At 37.6% G+C, this 16526-nt stretch overlaps 1 protein-coding gene across 10 annotated transcripts in view; it reads left to right on the top strand.

Annotated features, from left to right (window-relative positions):
- The first annotated feature begins 90 nt into the window (after window positions 1–90).
- The window catches only part of CDKL3 (cyclin dependent kinase like 3), a 118082-nt gene continuing 101646 nt past the window's right edge, over window positions 91–16526 (top strand). The window contains exons 1-3 of one of the 10 annotated variants that reach the window (XR_013336184.1): window positions 91–124; window positions 2579–2761; window positions 9241–9435. Coding sequence is in view for 3 of the 10 variants with exons in the window: in XM_077768923.1 (XP_077625049.1) it covers window positions 580–594; window positions 2579–2761; window positions 9241–9435 (393 nt within the window). In the remaining 7 variants the exon portion in view is untranslated. Of the gene's footprint in view, window positions 125–570; window positions 595–1984; window positions 2135–2578; window positions 2762–9240; window positions 9436–16526 lie in introns of those variants that run through there. The other 9 variants (XR_013336185.1, XM_077768923.1, XR_013336188.1 and 6 more) reach the window with 9 other exon arrangements.

Below are 16526 nucleotides of genomic sequence, written 5' to 3'. Positions count from 1 at the left end.
TTGTCAACAATCCACCCCTGAGGGGGAGGGGACGAAGTATCTAGAACCACGTGTTCCTGTGACGCGATTAGAAGGAATCAAGTGAGAGCGTCGCCTGAATCTGAGGCTTGGTCAGGTCTATAGAGTGGGTAGTTAAATTTACGGGGTTGAGTGCCGGGATAGGTGTTAACTAGTTTTCTTTTCAGTTTGTTTCATGAACAGGGACGGCGATTGTGGCGTAAGCAAAAGCTCGTTTTGCTTAACTCATTAAGACAGAGCCAAAATAATATGAATTTTAAATCCTTTGCGGTTGGTTCAATAGCTTATCAAATATGGTACATGGGGCAATGAGGGGACCTCCGTTTTTTATAAATGCAGCATTGAATGCCGAGGCCTACACCAAGTAAAGTTTCGTGAAATGCTTCCATTAGGCCGCCAGATAGCCTGGTAGATGCATTACAGTGGGGATTCCAGGGTAGGAAATTCTGAGGGCGAAAAAGGACGCGATTCAGATTTTTTTAAAGGTTTGTCCACAATCTCTATAGACATTTTCTTTTAATATGAGGCTGCTCTCATTTGAGGATTTGTGTCAAACTGTCCATGGATTTGCCTAAGGTGGGTTACGTGGAGAGATCTCAAGAGAGTACTTAGAAGGGTGGTTGGTTGTCAAGAAAGCCTAAAAATATGAATCATTTGAAAAAGATTTTGCAGACAGGGGTTAGGGTTGGTTATGTATCTAACTGGGATAACTGGATTCACGTTTTGTTCACCAAGTAAGGTGCGAATGGGCCTGAATTGAGCTCAGGAGGTGTTGATCCTTCGGGACTCTGACATTTCCTTGAATTCCCTCTCTCTTTTGCCTTCAATGCCTGGCCTCAGGGCCGATAAGTCTGCAGGACTCCGGTCACTTTATATCCTTTTGGGTTAATTCTTCAGCTCAAAGCATAATGGCATTATTGCACCAAGTTGCCTATAGTTCCACGGAACCAGAAAGGGTTAATTTCCCCCACTTTCTTGCTACCTCCTTTGCTTGAAACACTGAATTCTATTTTTTGCTTTTACAACTGCCTTGGTGAGCAAGGCAGCCAGCCCTAACTCTTGACAAGTTCTGCTATGCATTTGCAGATGTTTCTGTAAGTCAAAAGGTAAACATTACTTTTTGCCTTCCTGCTGTCTAATTCTCCTCATAGCGAAAGATAAAGACCTATGGGTAGTATTACATTATTACATGCAGTGAAATGCTGAGGATAAACTGCAAAAAAAAAAAAAATCCCTATTACGTCACTTACCCACCAATATATAATTATTATGTAAACTGACAGTTTATGGAGGCTGGCAGGCCAGCAGAACCCCATGTCTAGTTCTTACAAAATTAGATAACGGCTTTTTACATGTCAAGCCGTGTCGGTATGTCTACTGAACTTTGAATTATTTGGTTTACCAAAAGGCGTTTTTTAAAAAGAAGTACGAGTCCAGAAAAAGCTTAAAAGCATAGATTCGGTGTTCAAGAAACGTTCTTGATTTAAGAACCATCTTAACCCCGTTTTAAAGATGCATGTGGACAGCTGAGGTCGAAGTCAGGTCTATGGAATTTAAGGTAACTAGGTAACGTAGACAACTATAATTACACAAGACTTCCTTGGAAGACTTGTTTTGCAAGATGTCTCCGCTTAACGAGGGCAGCTATTCTTTTAGGACCCAGCACCAGCGTCAGGTGCTCTTTGGCCTAGAGGCATCGAAGATGCTGGTCCAGCAAGCTTCCGCCTCTGTGGCCCTTCCCTAGAAGACGTGCAGACTCTCGGTGCAGTTAAAACGTGGGTCCTCCCCCACCTCAGCTCAAAATCAACCTTGTGAGTTGGTCTCAATCCATATACTCCCCACCCCCAAGCAAACTTCTACTGGGCGCTTTCACCTTTTCTCATTTAATCTTCCGGGTNGGCCCGGGGGGGGGGGGGTGGATGGGCGGTGAGGCCCGCGGCATCGTTGCCATGGTAGTGGCCTGCCAGGAGCTAGCTGAGCAGGCGAGCTTCTTATCGTCGGTGTCCAGTAGACCCGCTGGGTCTGCGCGGAGCTTGGCTGGCGGCACTACAAAATGGGCTGGGACGTCGGCGGTTGACTGGACGAGGTGGACTTCGGGGCGAAGGGCGCGACACTGGTCCGGGACCCTAAGACGTCTGGTTTGAGGAGCGGGTGGGGCTGAGGTTTTCTTGGGTCTGGGATCTGACCTGTAGGTGACTGCAGTATTTTGGGAACCCCCATATTTGACGGGCGCATGACAGGAAGCGTGCGGATCCCACTCCTGATGGGTAGGTGACATGTAGTGAAGGAATCTTAAATCTTAGCGGTCGTGAGAATGACCGAGCAGCAGGAAGCTCCGTAAATTCTGGTGAGGGCTGGAGCCTCACCAGGACACCCTACTCTCTACAGGTGGCAAAGTCCCCAGAGACAAACAAGAGTCTGTGGAAAAGATTAACTTTTTTTTTTTTTTGGGAAAATGTTTACGTACTTTAAAATACGGGTTTATTATGGAAATGCATTACGCAGCTTGAATAAATAAAAGTACAAATACTTGACATTTTCTTTCTTTATTTTTATGAAGAAGAATCCAGGTTTGAAAATGGAGATGTACGAAACTCTCGGAAAAGTGGGAGAGGGAAGTTATGGAACAGTCATGAAATGTAGACATAAGGATACTGGACAGATAGTGGCCATTAAGATATTTTATGAGAAACCAGAAAAATCTGTCAACAAAATTGCAACGAGAGAAATAAAGTTTTTAAAGGTTTGCTTCTTTTACCTTAGTTGCTGTAAGTCAAAAGAGGAATTGTTATATAGTAAGAAATTATAAAAGGAATATTTTATTTAACACATATATTAAGACATATGGTAGGAAAAGTGTGGTACCCTACCGTATTGTCTACATTTTGAAATTTTATAGCGCTGTAAGGTACATAAGCTTATGTATAGTGTAACAAATGTTACGCCAAATGTGAAGTATTCAGAAATATGCAGGTATAATAATTAGTAAAAATGCCTGCTTTGTGAAAGGCATTTTGCCAGATGATGAGATTATAATACAGTATCTGCTTTTCAGAACTTTTATTATTTAATCAGAAAGACAGGAAGGCACTTGAAAATCGTACTGAATAGAAAGTGGTTCATAGTAAATGCCAAGTGATTAACACAAAGTCCATTTGGGTAGAGAACTTTTCCTGGAGGAAATAGGACATGAATTTGGCCTTAAAGGAGATACAGAATTTAGGCAGGAGAAACTAATTTATTCCATGTTAGGGAAACAACATAAACTCAGAGATGCCCAAGTAGGACAGAGGAGAAACCAGAGATGTTTGCCTGTAGAGTTTTTGTAGAGAAGTAGAAAGAGGTGATATTAGAGAAGTAAACAAGAATTAGGTTTTAAAGTCTTGTCTTTTTTTTTTTAAATATATATTTAAATGTATATTTATTTTGAGAGAGAGTGAGGTAGGGGCAGAAAGAGAGAGAATCCTAAGCAGGCTCCATACTTAGCACAGAACCTGATGAAGGGCTCGATCTCACAACCACTAGATCATGACCTGAGCCAATAGGAAGAGTCTGACACTCAACTCATTGAGCCACCCAGGCGTTCCAAGTTTTTTCTTTAAAGGACAAAACTTGATTTTGTAGGAGGTGGAATATTTTTGAATTCAAAATAAACTATACATATTAATCTAGCACTATTTTTTTTGGAATAGATTGGAAGACTAAAAATAGGTCTCTTATAAATATAATTCAGGAATACCTGGTAAATATCATGAGAGCCCTTGCTGAATTGCAGCAATTTGAATTTAGAGTTAGAAAAGTAAAGTTAAAACAATATATTGCAAAAGAAGACATGAAATGTATAAAGAAGCAAGGGGAGGAGAAAAAGAATTGTTAAAGTTTAGTGACAGTTATCATTGATGGAAATATGAAAGACCCAAAAAACATGGTCTGAGAAATAGTTCACTTTTAGAAATGTTGAATTTGAGGTGACAGGAATATGTTTAAGTAAAAATGACTAGAGTGCTTTTAGAGACAGGGGCAGAAGATAGAATTTTGTGTGAGTATGACAGGTCAACCCAGGAGAAAGAACTCCAGAGTGTGAAGAAAGGAGGGTTAGCATTCTTTGCAGATGAGGTATAGTGATTAAAAAAATTTGAATCTACATATTTTATTTATTGCAATTTGTCTAGATGCTTTAAGGTTTACAACTTTCACAACCTAGTCTAGATGTTTTATGTGATGAAGAAAACATACTCTCATTCGTTTTTATCCAATATGTAGGTAATATTTGCCTTTTTTTTTATAACTGAAGTATAATTAATGCACAGTGTTATAGTAGTTTCAGGTGTACAAGGTAGTGATGTGTGTTCACCACGGTAAGTGTAGTTTTTTAGTCATGCTCTGTCACCATACAATGTCACTAGAATATTATTGACCATATTCCCTATGCTCTAGTTTTCATCTCTATGACTTTTTATCACTGGAAGTTTGCACCTCTTTTAAAAAAAGTTTTATTATTAGATTTATTTTTGAGAGGGAGAGAGACAGAGCGTGAGCAGGAGAAGGGCAGAGAGAGAGACACACAGAATCTGAAGCAGGCTCCAGGCTCTGAGCTGTCAGCGCAGAGCCTGGTGTGGGGCTCGGACTCGTGAACTGGGAGATCACGACCTGAGCCAAGTCAGATGCTTAACAACTGAGCCACTCAGGGTTCCCTGGAAGTTTGTACCTCTTAATCCCCTTTATTTATTTTGCCCACCTACTCTCTTCCCTCCCCTCTGGCAACCAACAGTTCTGTGTTTTTAAGAATTTGTGTGATTTTTTGTTTGTTGATTTGTAGTTTTTAGATTCCACATATAAGTGAAATCATATGGTATTTGTCTGTCTTTGACTTATTTCACTTAGCATAATACCTTCTAGGTCCCTCAGTGTTGTCACAAATGTTAAGATCTCATTCTTTTTGGATGCCTGTCTGGCTCAGTCAGTAAAGGGTACAACTCTTGATCTCAGGATTGTGAGTTTAAGCCCACATTGGGTGTTGAGATTACTTAAAAAAAATCCCATTCTTTTTATGGTTGAGTAATAATCTGTGGTGCATATATATATGTATGTATGAATATATACACATTGCATCTTTATCCATTCATCTATGGATGGACACTTAGGTTGTTTCCATATCTTGGCTGTTGTAAATAAGCTGCAATAAACAGGGTGCATGTATCTTTTTGTTCTGTTTTTGTTTCTGTTTTCCTTTGTTTTGTTTTTTTGCATGCATTTTTTTGAACTAATGTTTTCATTTTCTTTGGGTAAATGGCTATTTACCCAAATGGAATTACTGGATTATATGGTATTTCTAATTTTTTGAGCAACCTCCATACTGTTTTCCACAGTAGCTGCTCCAGTTAATAGTCCCCCCTCCCAACCCACAACAGTCAACAAGGGTTCCCTTTTTTCTACATCCTTGTCAACACTTATTTTTTCTTGTCTTTTTGATACTAGTCTTTCTGGTTGGTGTGAGATGGTATCTCATTATGGTTTTGATTTGCATTTCCCTGATGATTACTCATGTTGACCATCTTTTATGTCCCTGTTGGCCAATGTCTTCTATGGAAAAATGTCTATTCAAGTCCTTTGCCCATTTTTAAATAGTATTATGTTTTTACTTTAGAGTTGTGTAAGTTCTTTATATATGGTGGATATTAACCCCTTATTGGGTACATCTTTTGTAAGTATCTTCTCCCTTTCACTAGGTTGCCTTTTTGTTTTGTTGATAGTTTCCTTTGCTGTGCAAAAGCTTTTTATTTTGGTGTAGTCCAATTTATCTTTCCTTTTGTTTCCCTTGCCTGAGGAGGTAGATTCATAAACATGTTGCTAAGGGGGACTCTCTAAGAGATTACTGCTTAATGTTTCCTTTTAGAATTTTATGGTTTCAGGTCTCACAGTTAGGTCTTTAATGCATTTTGAGTTTATTTTTATGTATGGTGTTAAAAGTGGTGCAGTTTCAATTTTTTGCTACATAGCTGTCCATTTTTCCCAGTACTATTTATTGAAAAGATTGTCTTCACCGGATTGTACATTCTTGCCTCCTTTGTTGTCAATTAATTGACCATACAGGTATGTTCTTTTCTATTGATCTGTATGTCATTTTTTTGTGCCACTTCCATTTATCTGTGTGTTTCATTGATCCTGCGTCCTGTTCTCTTGATTTATGTATCTTTTTTTTGTACCCATACCATATGGTTTTGATATTCTAGCTTTGTAGTATATCTTGAAATCTGAGACTGTGATGCTTCCAGGTTTGTTCAACTTTCTCAAGGTTGCTTTGCCTATTTGAGGTCTTCTGTGATTCTATACAAGTTTTAGGATTATTTGTACTAGCCGTTTTAAATTCTTTCTTTGTAAACCTATATTAGATATGATGGATAATTTTTTATTTTTTATGTTTTTTAAAGTTTATTTTTTTATTTTTGAGAGAGAGAGAGTGCACACAAGTGTACACACAAGCAAGGAAGGGGCAGAGAGAGGGGGAGAGAGTAAACCTAAGCAGACTCCACACTGTCAGCACTGAGCCTGATGCAGGGCTCGATCTCACAAAGTGTGAGATCATGACCTGAGCTGAAATCAAAAGTAGGATGCTTAACCAACTGAGCCACTGAGGCACTTCAATTTGCTTTTTACGTAGAATAAGTATTTTGGGCATTTGTACATGTGTAGATTGTTGAAGTGCTCTGTTTCTAGAAAATGGGAAGCAAAGAAAGTCAGTAAAGATGTTGTGATTTTGTGAGTTGCTAGTACTATTCCTGATGACCTAAAACATAGTAATAATGTAAGGCAATTGTTGTATATTGTAAGTGAAAATCTGATCAGAAGGAGATCTTTTCATGGGCAATATCTTTTGGTCTTTCTTCAACTCTGTTACATTTAAGGTTTTTTGTTTTGTTTTGTTTTTTGTTTTTTTTTTACTTTATCATTTTGTGAAAACAACCAATATGTGGCAAGAACACAGAGATAAATTTGAAAATGTACTTTATTATTATCATGCAAACTGTGTTGAGATACCTTAGCTATTTATTTTCATTGGCTTCTTTCTTTTTTTTGAAAACATTTTTTTATTCATTGGTTTATTTCTTACAGAAGTTTTAGTTTGATCTTATCTAATTCAGGANCTGTGTTGAGATACCTTAGCTATTTATTTTCATTGGCTTCTTTCTTTTTTTTTGAAAACATTTTTTTATTCATTGGTTTCTTACAGAAGTTTTAGTTTGATCTTATCTAATTCAGGGAGAGAGAGTTCTTGGATTAGTTCACATTTTTAGTCTAAAAAGATTGCCATAGTGACTTACATATTTGAATTAAATTTTTATCTTCTAGAATTTTGTTAAATAAATTATATCTAGAGTCATTAGTGATAATATCTGTAGAAAAGTTATCTGATAATGAAGGAAAAACATAAAGCAAACCATTTGAAAAGTGGCAATGGAGCATTTATACGAGTTTCAAGGTTTATCTGAGAAAACACCTGATTCCTTACCCTGGGTAGATCTTCTGTAGTGCTTATTAACTCACATTAACTCTTTGTTGCTTTTGCCTTTAAAATAAAGACTGGATGGGGAACCAGTAGTTTTCCTTACTTGAAGGATTGGTAGAGTAGTGTCCAAAAGCAGCCAATTGTTTCTGCTACCGCCAGCATGGTGTCACTGCAGCATTCTGACATCTTGCCAATCAGGGAAATTGGGAGCAAAAATAGGAAGGGAATCTGGCATTATTTTCTGGCATGTTTTTCTTTAGGTCATATTTTAAGGACTTTGGTCTATGTGTTAGTGCAGATAAGTTAAAAAATTGATATTGTGCCTTTAGAATAAAGGCAAATATTTTTTCATAAAAGCATAGTTTTCTAATGAATCTAACTTTGAAAATAGATATCTCAATTAAAACTATTTTTTAAGTTTATTTATTTATTTTGAAAGAGAGCAAGTGTGAGCAGGGAGGGGCAGAGAGAGAGAGAGAGAGAGAGAAAGAGAGAATCAGAAGCAGGCTCCACGCACTGTCAGCACGGAGCACAGTGTAGGGCTAGATCTCATTGAAACACAAGATCATGACCTGAGAAATCAAGAGTCTGCTCAGGTACCTCTGTAGCTCTCAATGTTTAGCCAAATGAATAAACATTTTTGGTAATTTGAAAATGTTAAATATTTGAGACTATTTGGTAATAATTCGGTGTGTTGAAAACTAAAGCAAGCAGCATAAAACATGGAGCCTTATTTGTTTTCTAAGCTGGTATATGCCATTTTTGCCCTTTGGAAGTTATTTTACCAGTGATTGTTACTTAGTTTAAAAGATGCTTTATTGCTTAATAGCATGTTATAGACAGTGAACAAAAAGATATCCACAAATAATGGTATATTTTTATAAAGTTTCTACAGCTATAAATTGTTTTTTCACATATCTGAAATGGTTCTAGATATTTTGATTTTTAGTACAATTAATTTATACTGTCTACTTGGAACTTAATGTTTTACTTTTGAGAGTTTAGGATCAAACTCTCAAAAGAAAATTTCTGTGAATTCATATCACATACTGAGTGGCATTGAAATCCATGCTCACTTGAAAATGTAAGAACATTTTAAATTTCAGATGTTAATTTTAACTACAAACCAGTTTAAAGGATAGAAAGATCTGTTTTAGCAGATACCAAGTTGTATTATAGTACATTAACTTTAAGTTATTTTAATAAGTCAAATGCCAACCTCAGATAAGGCAAAACATGTCCCCTTGTTTTATATATATTAATTAAGAAATAGTTGAGCATTTTTAGGTTTATTTTTTGAGTAATCTGTACACCTAACGTGGGGCTCCAGCTCAAGACTGTGAGCTCAAGAGTTGCGTGTTCTTCCGAGTAAACCAGACAGGTGCCCTGAGTTTAGCATTTTAAAAAAATAGGTATGTAAGCAAATAAATTGGAAGTTTTCTATTGAAATGCATGGAATAAAAGAAGCTAAGAATATTTTTGCTTTATAAGATTATATGGGTCTTGGGTCACCTGGGTAGCTCAGTTGTTTAAGTAAGCATTTGACTCTTGATTTCAGCTCAGGTCATGATCTCCCTCCCTCTCTGCCCATCCTCTACTTGTATGAGCACTCTCTCCCAAAATAAATAAATAAACTTTAAAATTATATAAGTGTTATATGTACAAATTACTGTGCATGTAATAATTTATTAAAAATATGTTTCTTTTCTCAATAGCAATTTCATCATGAAAACCTGGTCAATCTGATTGAAGTTTTTAGACAGAAAAAGAAAATTCATTTGGTGTTTGAATTTATTGACCACACAGTATTAGATGAGTTACAACATTATTGTCATGGACTAGAGAGTAAACGACTTAGAAAATACCTGTTCCAGATCCTTCGAGCAATTGAATATCTTCACAATAATAATGTAAGTGCTTCAGAGTAAGCCAAACTATAGGCTGTATATGAATTATAAGTGCCCTTTATGAAGGCTTAACATTTATTTTCCTGTACAATAGTAATTGAATTGGGGTCACTGCCTTATAGTTTAGATACAGAATTGTATAACATTGACTACACAATAATAAAACTATAACTATAACAATAGGGCACACCAAGTTGGGATACTAAAGGAGGGATCAGTAATTTGGTAAGGAAGAATCAATAGTCAATTGAGACACCTTTTATTGGGGAAAAAGTACATTAAAATGTCAGGCTGGCTCAAATGAAGGGATGTTTGGAGGTAGAAACTGGAAACTGGGACAGGGTAATGGCAAATGAATGTTAATGTCTTTAGGGAAAGAAAGCAAAAATAAAGTGGCTAAGAGGTATGGAGCCTTGTTTAACATGAAAAAATCAAGGCAGGAAAGATCAACTGTTCTGATTTTTAATGTTGCCTTTAGCATTGCCTAGTAAGTGTTTAGCTCAGCAGGTTGTTGTTGTTGTTGTTTATTTATTTTGAGAACGATGGAGACAGCGCAAGCCCAGGAAGGACAGAGAGAGAGGAAGAGAGAGAGCATTTCAAGCAGACTCCACAGATGTCAGCGCACAGCCCAATGTGGGGCTCAATCTCATGAACCCTTAAATCATAACCTGAGAGGAAACTAAGAGTCTGATACTCAGCTGACTGTGCCACCCAGGTGTCCTGAGCTCAGCCGTTTTTTGTGGAGTTTTTTGTTCCCAACTTGAGCTTTACTTTCTGGAAAGTTAGATATATATTCAATAAGAGCCTTAAAATATAGTCATATTAGTAATTGATATAGATACAGTATCTATATATCCTAGGCTTTTTTGGATATTTTAATTTCTTTTTAAAAATTTTTTTAAACATTTATTTTTGAGAGACAGAGGGAGACAGAGCACGAGTAGGGAAGGGCAGAGAGAGAGAGGGAGACACAGAATCTGAAGCAGGCTCCAGGCTCGGAGCTGTCAGCACAGAGCCAGATGCGGGGCTCAAACTCACAAACCGTGAAATCATGACCTTAGTTGAAGTCAAATCCTCAACTGACTGAGCCACCCAGGGGCCCCTTGGATATCTTTATTTCTAATTTGCTGTCTTGCTAATAGTATATCTCACTTTACAGTTTTGAAAAATGTGCTTGTGATAGCAACTGGAATTCAGACTATAATCTCCTTGCCAGCTGGATCCTTGGGGAGGCAGTATAATGTAACAGTTAAGAGCACAGTCTGTGGAATCAGACTGTGTTAGGATTTCACCCACCAGTTCTGCTATGGATAACAACACAACTTGTACAGTTCACAGCTCACTGTCGTAGTGAGGCTGCAGCTCCATTACCCGCTGGTCCCAGGAAAGTTATCTAACCTCTCTGAGCCTCATCCTCCTCATCTGTAAAATGCTTCTATAGTAATACATCACAGATTTTTTTTTTATAAAGGTCAAATTAGGTAGTACGTATAAAGTATTTAGCACTGTGTCAAGCATATTTTAAGTGCTTAATAAGTAGTGCTGGTAAGGAGTCCGGAATCGTATTATCTGTGTCCCTATAGTGCCCTATCTGTTTAAAATGTTTCTTGATTTAAGGGAGACCAGTATGGGCTCTGAGTCCTCTGAGTAGAGGACTTCAAAGAGGAAGTAAAACTTAAGGAAGTAGAACTTGGAATTGTAGCTAGGATTTCACTGGAAGCAAAGAAGACATAAATTCAGATGGGGTGTAACTATGAGAAGAGTGGCAGGCCTGAGCAGGGGACTTCAGAGAGGGGCGATAAGTAAGCTCTGTGTAGACTGGGTAAAACGTGATAAGCTGGCACAGGTGCCCTGGGGAGAGGTTTCCACAGTCCTGAGATTCATCCTCAAAGAGTTTGGACTTTTTCCTGAGGATACTGGGGAACCATGGAAGGGTTTTAAGCCTGGCTGTAACAGGATTCAAACAAAACCTAAGCTTATTTTCGCAAGTGTAGAGGATAAGTATGGGTAGAAGCAGATCAGGTGAGAGACTATTGTGGCAATCCAGGTATGAAATGGTAAGGGCTTGGAATAGGAAGGGGAGGGATGGCAAAGGGAGAGAATGGAAAGACTTCAAAAGAGATATGAGGGGCGCCTGGGTGGCTCGGTTAGTCAAGCGTCCTACTCTTGATTTTGGCTCAGGTCATGATCTCACAGTTTGTGAGATCAAGGCCTGTTATGGGCTTTGTGCTGTCAGCACCGGCTCCTTTTTGGATTCTCTCTCTCTGCCCCTCCCCTGTTAATAATTGCGCTCTCAAAAACAAAACAAAACAAAACAAAACAAAAGAGAGAAATGATAAGATGTGGGGACTAAGTAAATATGAGAGGGATGCGAATAAAATGAGAAGTCAAAGATAATTACAAGGTTTTTAATTTGAGAGCAGGAGAATTTTGTTACCATTGATAGTAACTGGTTTTTTTTTTAGAAGAGGGAATTGCTTTTAGAAATATTGATATATTTTAAGAGACAGTGAGAATTTCTAAGTAGAAATAGCAGTTGACCAATTATTTTAACATGGCCTTTCTAGGAAGTTGTCAGAACTGGGTATCTCTGGGATTCAGGAATCTTCCTCTTATAGACTATGGTTGAAGAGGTAAGGATGGGTTATTCTCCAAGGGACAGAAAGAAACAGTCCTCAGCACCGCATATGGAAGAATATCCATGGTTTGTGAGGGCAGCAGAGAAAAAGACCCAGGCAGAAGCACCTAAATTCTTTTATTCTCTTGGTTTTAATAGGACCTGAAGTAAAATTACCCCGTCTCTCACCTCACAGAATATTCTAAAATTAGTAACCCTGGAGAATTAAGGCAGCCATGAGTGGAGTGGCTCATTAGAATATTATTATGCTTATTATCTGGATATCTGGATTCTGGCCTTGATATAAGATTATCTTCATGTTGACAAAAATCAAGAAAAAACTTTCTTTTCCTATTATCTCCAAATTTCGGGTGCATGGGTTTTTATATAACTGAAATGTCTGAGATATTGTTTACCGTGATACCCCACATTACTTTTTCTTTTAATGTTTATTTATTTTGAGAGAGAGAAAGAGCAAGGCAGGGGCAGAGAGAGCCGGGGAGAGAGAATCCCAAGCAAGGTCAGCACTGTTAGCACAGAAGCCCAGCATGGGGCTCAGTCTCATAAGCTGTGAGATCATGATCTGAGCCAAAATCAAGAGTAGGATGCTTAACTGACTGAGCCGCCCAGGCATCTCCCATGTTACTTTTAATAAGAACTTTTGAAGTCAGATATAGTTCACTACCAGAAGAGTTTTTTTATCTCCAGAAGTACTCGTTTACCTTCTTTTTAATTTTGAAAATATGTTTTCTATATTGGCTTTTAGGCAACTTAAACAAAAATTTACTCTTCACTTGCAATAACTATTTTTTTAATGTCTTTTATTTCTTTTTGAGAGTCAGAGAGAGGCAGCACAAGCAGGGGAGGGTCAGAGAGAGAGAGGGAGACACAGTATCCCAAGACAGCCTTCAGGCTCTGAGCTGGCTGTTAGCACAGAGCCCGACGTGAGGCTTGAACCCACGAACCGTGAGATCATGACCTGAGCCAAAGTCGGACACTTAACCGACTGAGCCACTCAGATGCCCCTTGCAATAATTATTTAATTATCTTTTTCATTCTGGTTGTTTTTTATGATTTAAAATTTTGATCTGCTTAATAGTATAAGCCTCTTATACCTGAAACAAGTGTAACTCTGTGTGTCAACTTAAATAAAAAAATTTTAAAAACATATTATAAAATATCCAAACTATGTAGCATGAGATTATGTGCTGTTTGTGCTGACATGCATCGCTGGTCTCCCACTATCAAACACACAAATGAGAGTTCCCTGTGTCCACCTTTAATGGAAGCAAGTGTGTTGTCATATAACTTCAGCTAATTATTTTAGAGGAAATGAGTCTGACAGATTAAAACTGTAAACAACAATACATCTTATGCTAGTATTCCATTATAATAATTTTTTAAAACTCTAAGTTTTAGAATTCATGTGATAACCCAAACTGCTTATTATTTACTTACAGAGAAAATACCATAGTGTGCACAAAGTTGTAAACTTCATGCATGTCAAAACAATTCCTCAAAGATAATCCATGTCCTACAAGCTTGTGAACCAATGTTAAGTGATATGTGAACAGCTTGTTAATTCTAAATGAATAAAGTTTTGTGAATCTTGGAAAAAATATAGAAGTTTCTTTGAAACCATTTTGGAAGCAAAGTGTAAATGTGAATATTTGGCCACTTATGGGGAAGAAATGGTTATTTATTCCCTCATTTATTTATGTGATAAATATTTATTGATCATCTTCCATTAACAATCATTGATTGTAGTGGGAGCTGAGGATGGAGCCTTAAGGAAAAGACTTAGCTCCTACCCATATGGAGCTTCTTAAATTTTATTCAGTTTCCAGTAACTTTTATGAATTATGATAATTTTGACTAATACCTAAGCACTGTCAATCTTTCTTACCCCACCCCACCTCCTACTCTGCAAAGTTCTGTTTTCCTAAATTTAGGCCACTTGTGCTTAGTTTCTTTTTTTTAATTTTTAAAAATTGTTTTATTTATTTTTTGAGAGAGGGAAACGTAAGTGGGGGAAGGGCAGAGAGAGAGAGAGAGAGAGAGAGGGAGGGAGGGAGGAAGGGAGTGAGAGACAGACAGAGGATTCGAGACGGACTCTGTGCTGACAGCCTGACAGCAGTGACCCTGATGTAGGGCTGGAACTCAGGAACTGCAAGATCATGACCTGAGCCAAAGTCAGACACTTAACCAACTGAGCCACTCAGGTGCCCCTGCATAGTTTTCTTAACTCAGCTTTGGATTTTAACTCCTAGTTTTCCAAAGAAGAAATTAGTGTTATTTGAATAATGTTATTGTTGACATTTTAATATTATTTAATATGTTTTAATAATATTTTACTACACGAGCTTCATCTGTTTTGTTTTCTGAAGTATTTTAAATTACTGGTACTGGTGCCTGTCACTTTATCTCTAAATATATCACTATGTATCTCTTTAAAAAGGCATATTTTCCTATGTAAGTTCAGAATTATGATGACATCTACACAATTAACAATAATTCCTTAATATCATCTAATACTAAACTTATGTTAAAATGTAAGTGTTCCTAAATGTCTTTTAAAGTGATTTCTTAAGATCAGGATTCATTCAAGGATTCCATTTGTTTTTTAGGGCATAAGGGATTTCCCAGTCTTTTGGTCTACCTCAGGCATCTTTATTCAGCCTTTTTTGGGAAGCTACTGGCTTTTTTATCATATGTACTTTAGCATTTAATTGTATAACATTCACCTGGGAAGTTTATCAAATTGAAGTTCTGGATGACTTAAAACCAGGTTTTCTGGGGTGCCTGGGTGACTCAGTCAGTTAAGCGTCTGACTTTGGCTCTGGTCACGATCTCACAGTTCGTGGGTTCGAGCCCCGCGTCAGGCTCTGTGCTGACAGCTCAGAGCCAAGAGCCTGCTTTGGATTCTGTGTCTCCCTCTCTCTCTGACCCTCCTCTGCTCATGCTGTCTCTCTGTCTTTCTCTCTCAGAAATAAATAAGACATTTTAAAAAAGAAAAAAAAAAGAAGTAAGAATTAAAAAAACCCACAACAACCAGGTTTTCTGAGGCTGTTAGATGATAGGGAAATTAGAACTCTCTCCTCAGGTGAGTGTTAACATTTAAGCACATAGAGCTGTATAAACAGAAGTATTAAAATCAGAGTTTTAGGGGCACCTAAATAACAACTAACACCTAGGGGCACCTAACAACTGAGTGTCTTGGTTGGTTAAGCATCCAGCTTCAGCTCAGGTCATGATCTTACAGTTGGTGGGTTCAAGGCCCACATTGAGCTCCCTATGGTTAGAGCGGAGCCTCTTTGGGTCCTCTGTCCCCCACCTCTCTTTCTATCCCCCACATGTTGTCTCCCTCAAAAATAAACACTGAAAAAAGTTTTATTAGGGGCGCCTGGGTGGTTCAGTCTTGATTTCGGCTCAAGTCATGATCTGACAATTCATGAGTTTGAGCCCCATTTCAGGCTCTGCACTGAGAGCACAGAGCATCCTTGAGCTTCTCTCTCCCTCTCTCTCTCTCTGCCCCTCCCCTGGTTGGTCTCTCTTTCAATCTCAAAATAAAAAAACACTTGAAAAAATAAATAAAAATACTTTTTTAAGTTTTAAAAAGTTTTAAAAATTTCTTCATATTCCATTTAGCATACAGTATAATATTCGTTTCAGGTGATAAATCAGATTTCAATGTGGAGTTTTATGTAGTTCTGGTACATTCCACTACAAAGTAAAGAAGCAAACTCTTTGTTTGAATCCTAGGTCTGAGTGTTCACACTATGTACAAAAACTAAATCTAAATGGATTAAAGACCTAAGTATAAGAGGGAAAACTATAAAAGTCTTACAAGAAAATGTAGGTGAAAATCTGTGTGTGACCATTTATTAGTTGAGAGGTTTTTTCTTTTTTTAAGATTTATTATTAAGTAATCTCTACAACCAGCGTGATGCGTGAACCTACTGTCCTGAGATCAAGAGCTGCATGCTTTACCATCTGAGCCAGCCAGGCACGTCAAGTCAATGGTTCTTTAGATATACATCAAAAGCAAAAGCAATTAAAGAAAAAAATAGGTAAATCGAATTTCATCAAAATTAAAAATTTTTGCACATCAAAGGCCACTATCAAGAAAGTAAAAAGTTCAGAGGCTCTTGGGTGGCTCAGTCAGTTAAGTGTCTGACTTGGGCTCAGGTCATGATCTCATGCATGATCTCATGGTCCATGAGTTCAAGCCCCATATTAGGCTCTCTGCTGTCAGCACAGAGCCTACTTCAGATCCTCTGTCCCCTGCTTGCAAGTGCGCATGCTCTCTCTCTCAAAAATAAACATTAAAAAAAAAAATAAGTTCGCAGAATGGGAGAAAATATTTGCAAATCGTATATCTGATAAGTATCCAGGATATGTAAAATACATATAAATAAAGACAATGCAATTTAAATATGGGCAAAGGACTTGGATTGACATTTTTCAAAGATACATA

Source organism: Crocuta crocuta, unplaced genomic scaffold (genome assembly GCF_008692635.1).
Source record: "Crocuta crocuta isolate KB4526 unplaced genomic scaffold, BGI_CrCroc_1.0 scaffold64, whole genome shotgun sequence".
NCBI classification, from domain to species: Eukaryota; Metazoa; Chordata; class Mammalia; order Carnivora; family Hyaenidae; genus Crocuta; species Crocuta crocuta.
Note: the sequence above shows the minus strand (reverse complement) of the source record. Positions and strands in the feature narration are given on the sequence as shown.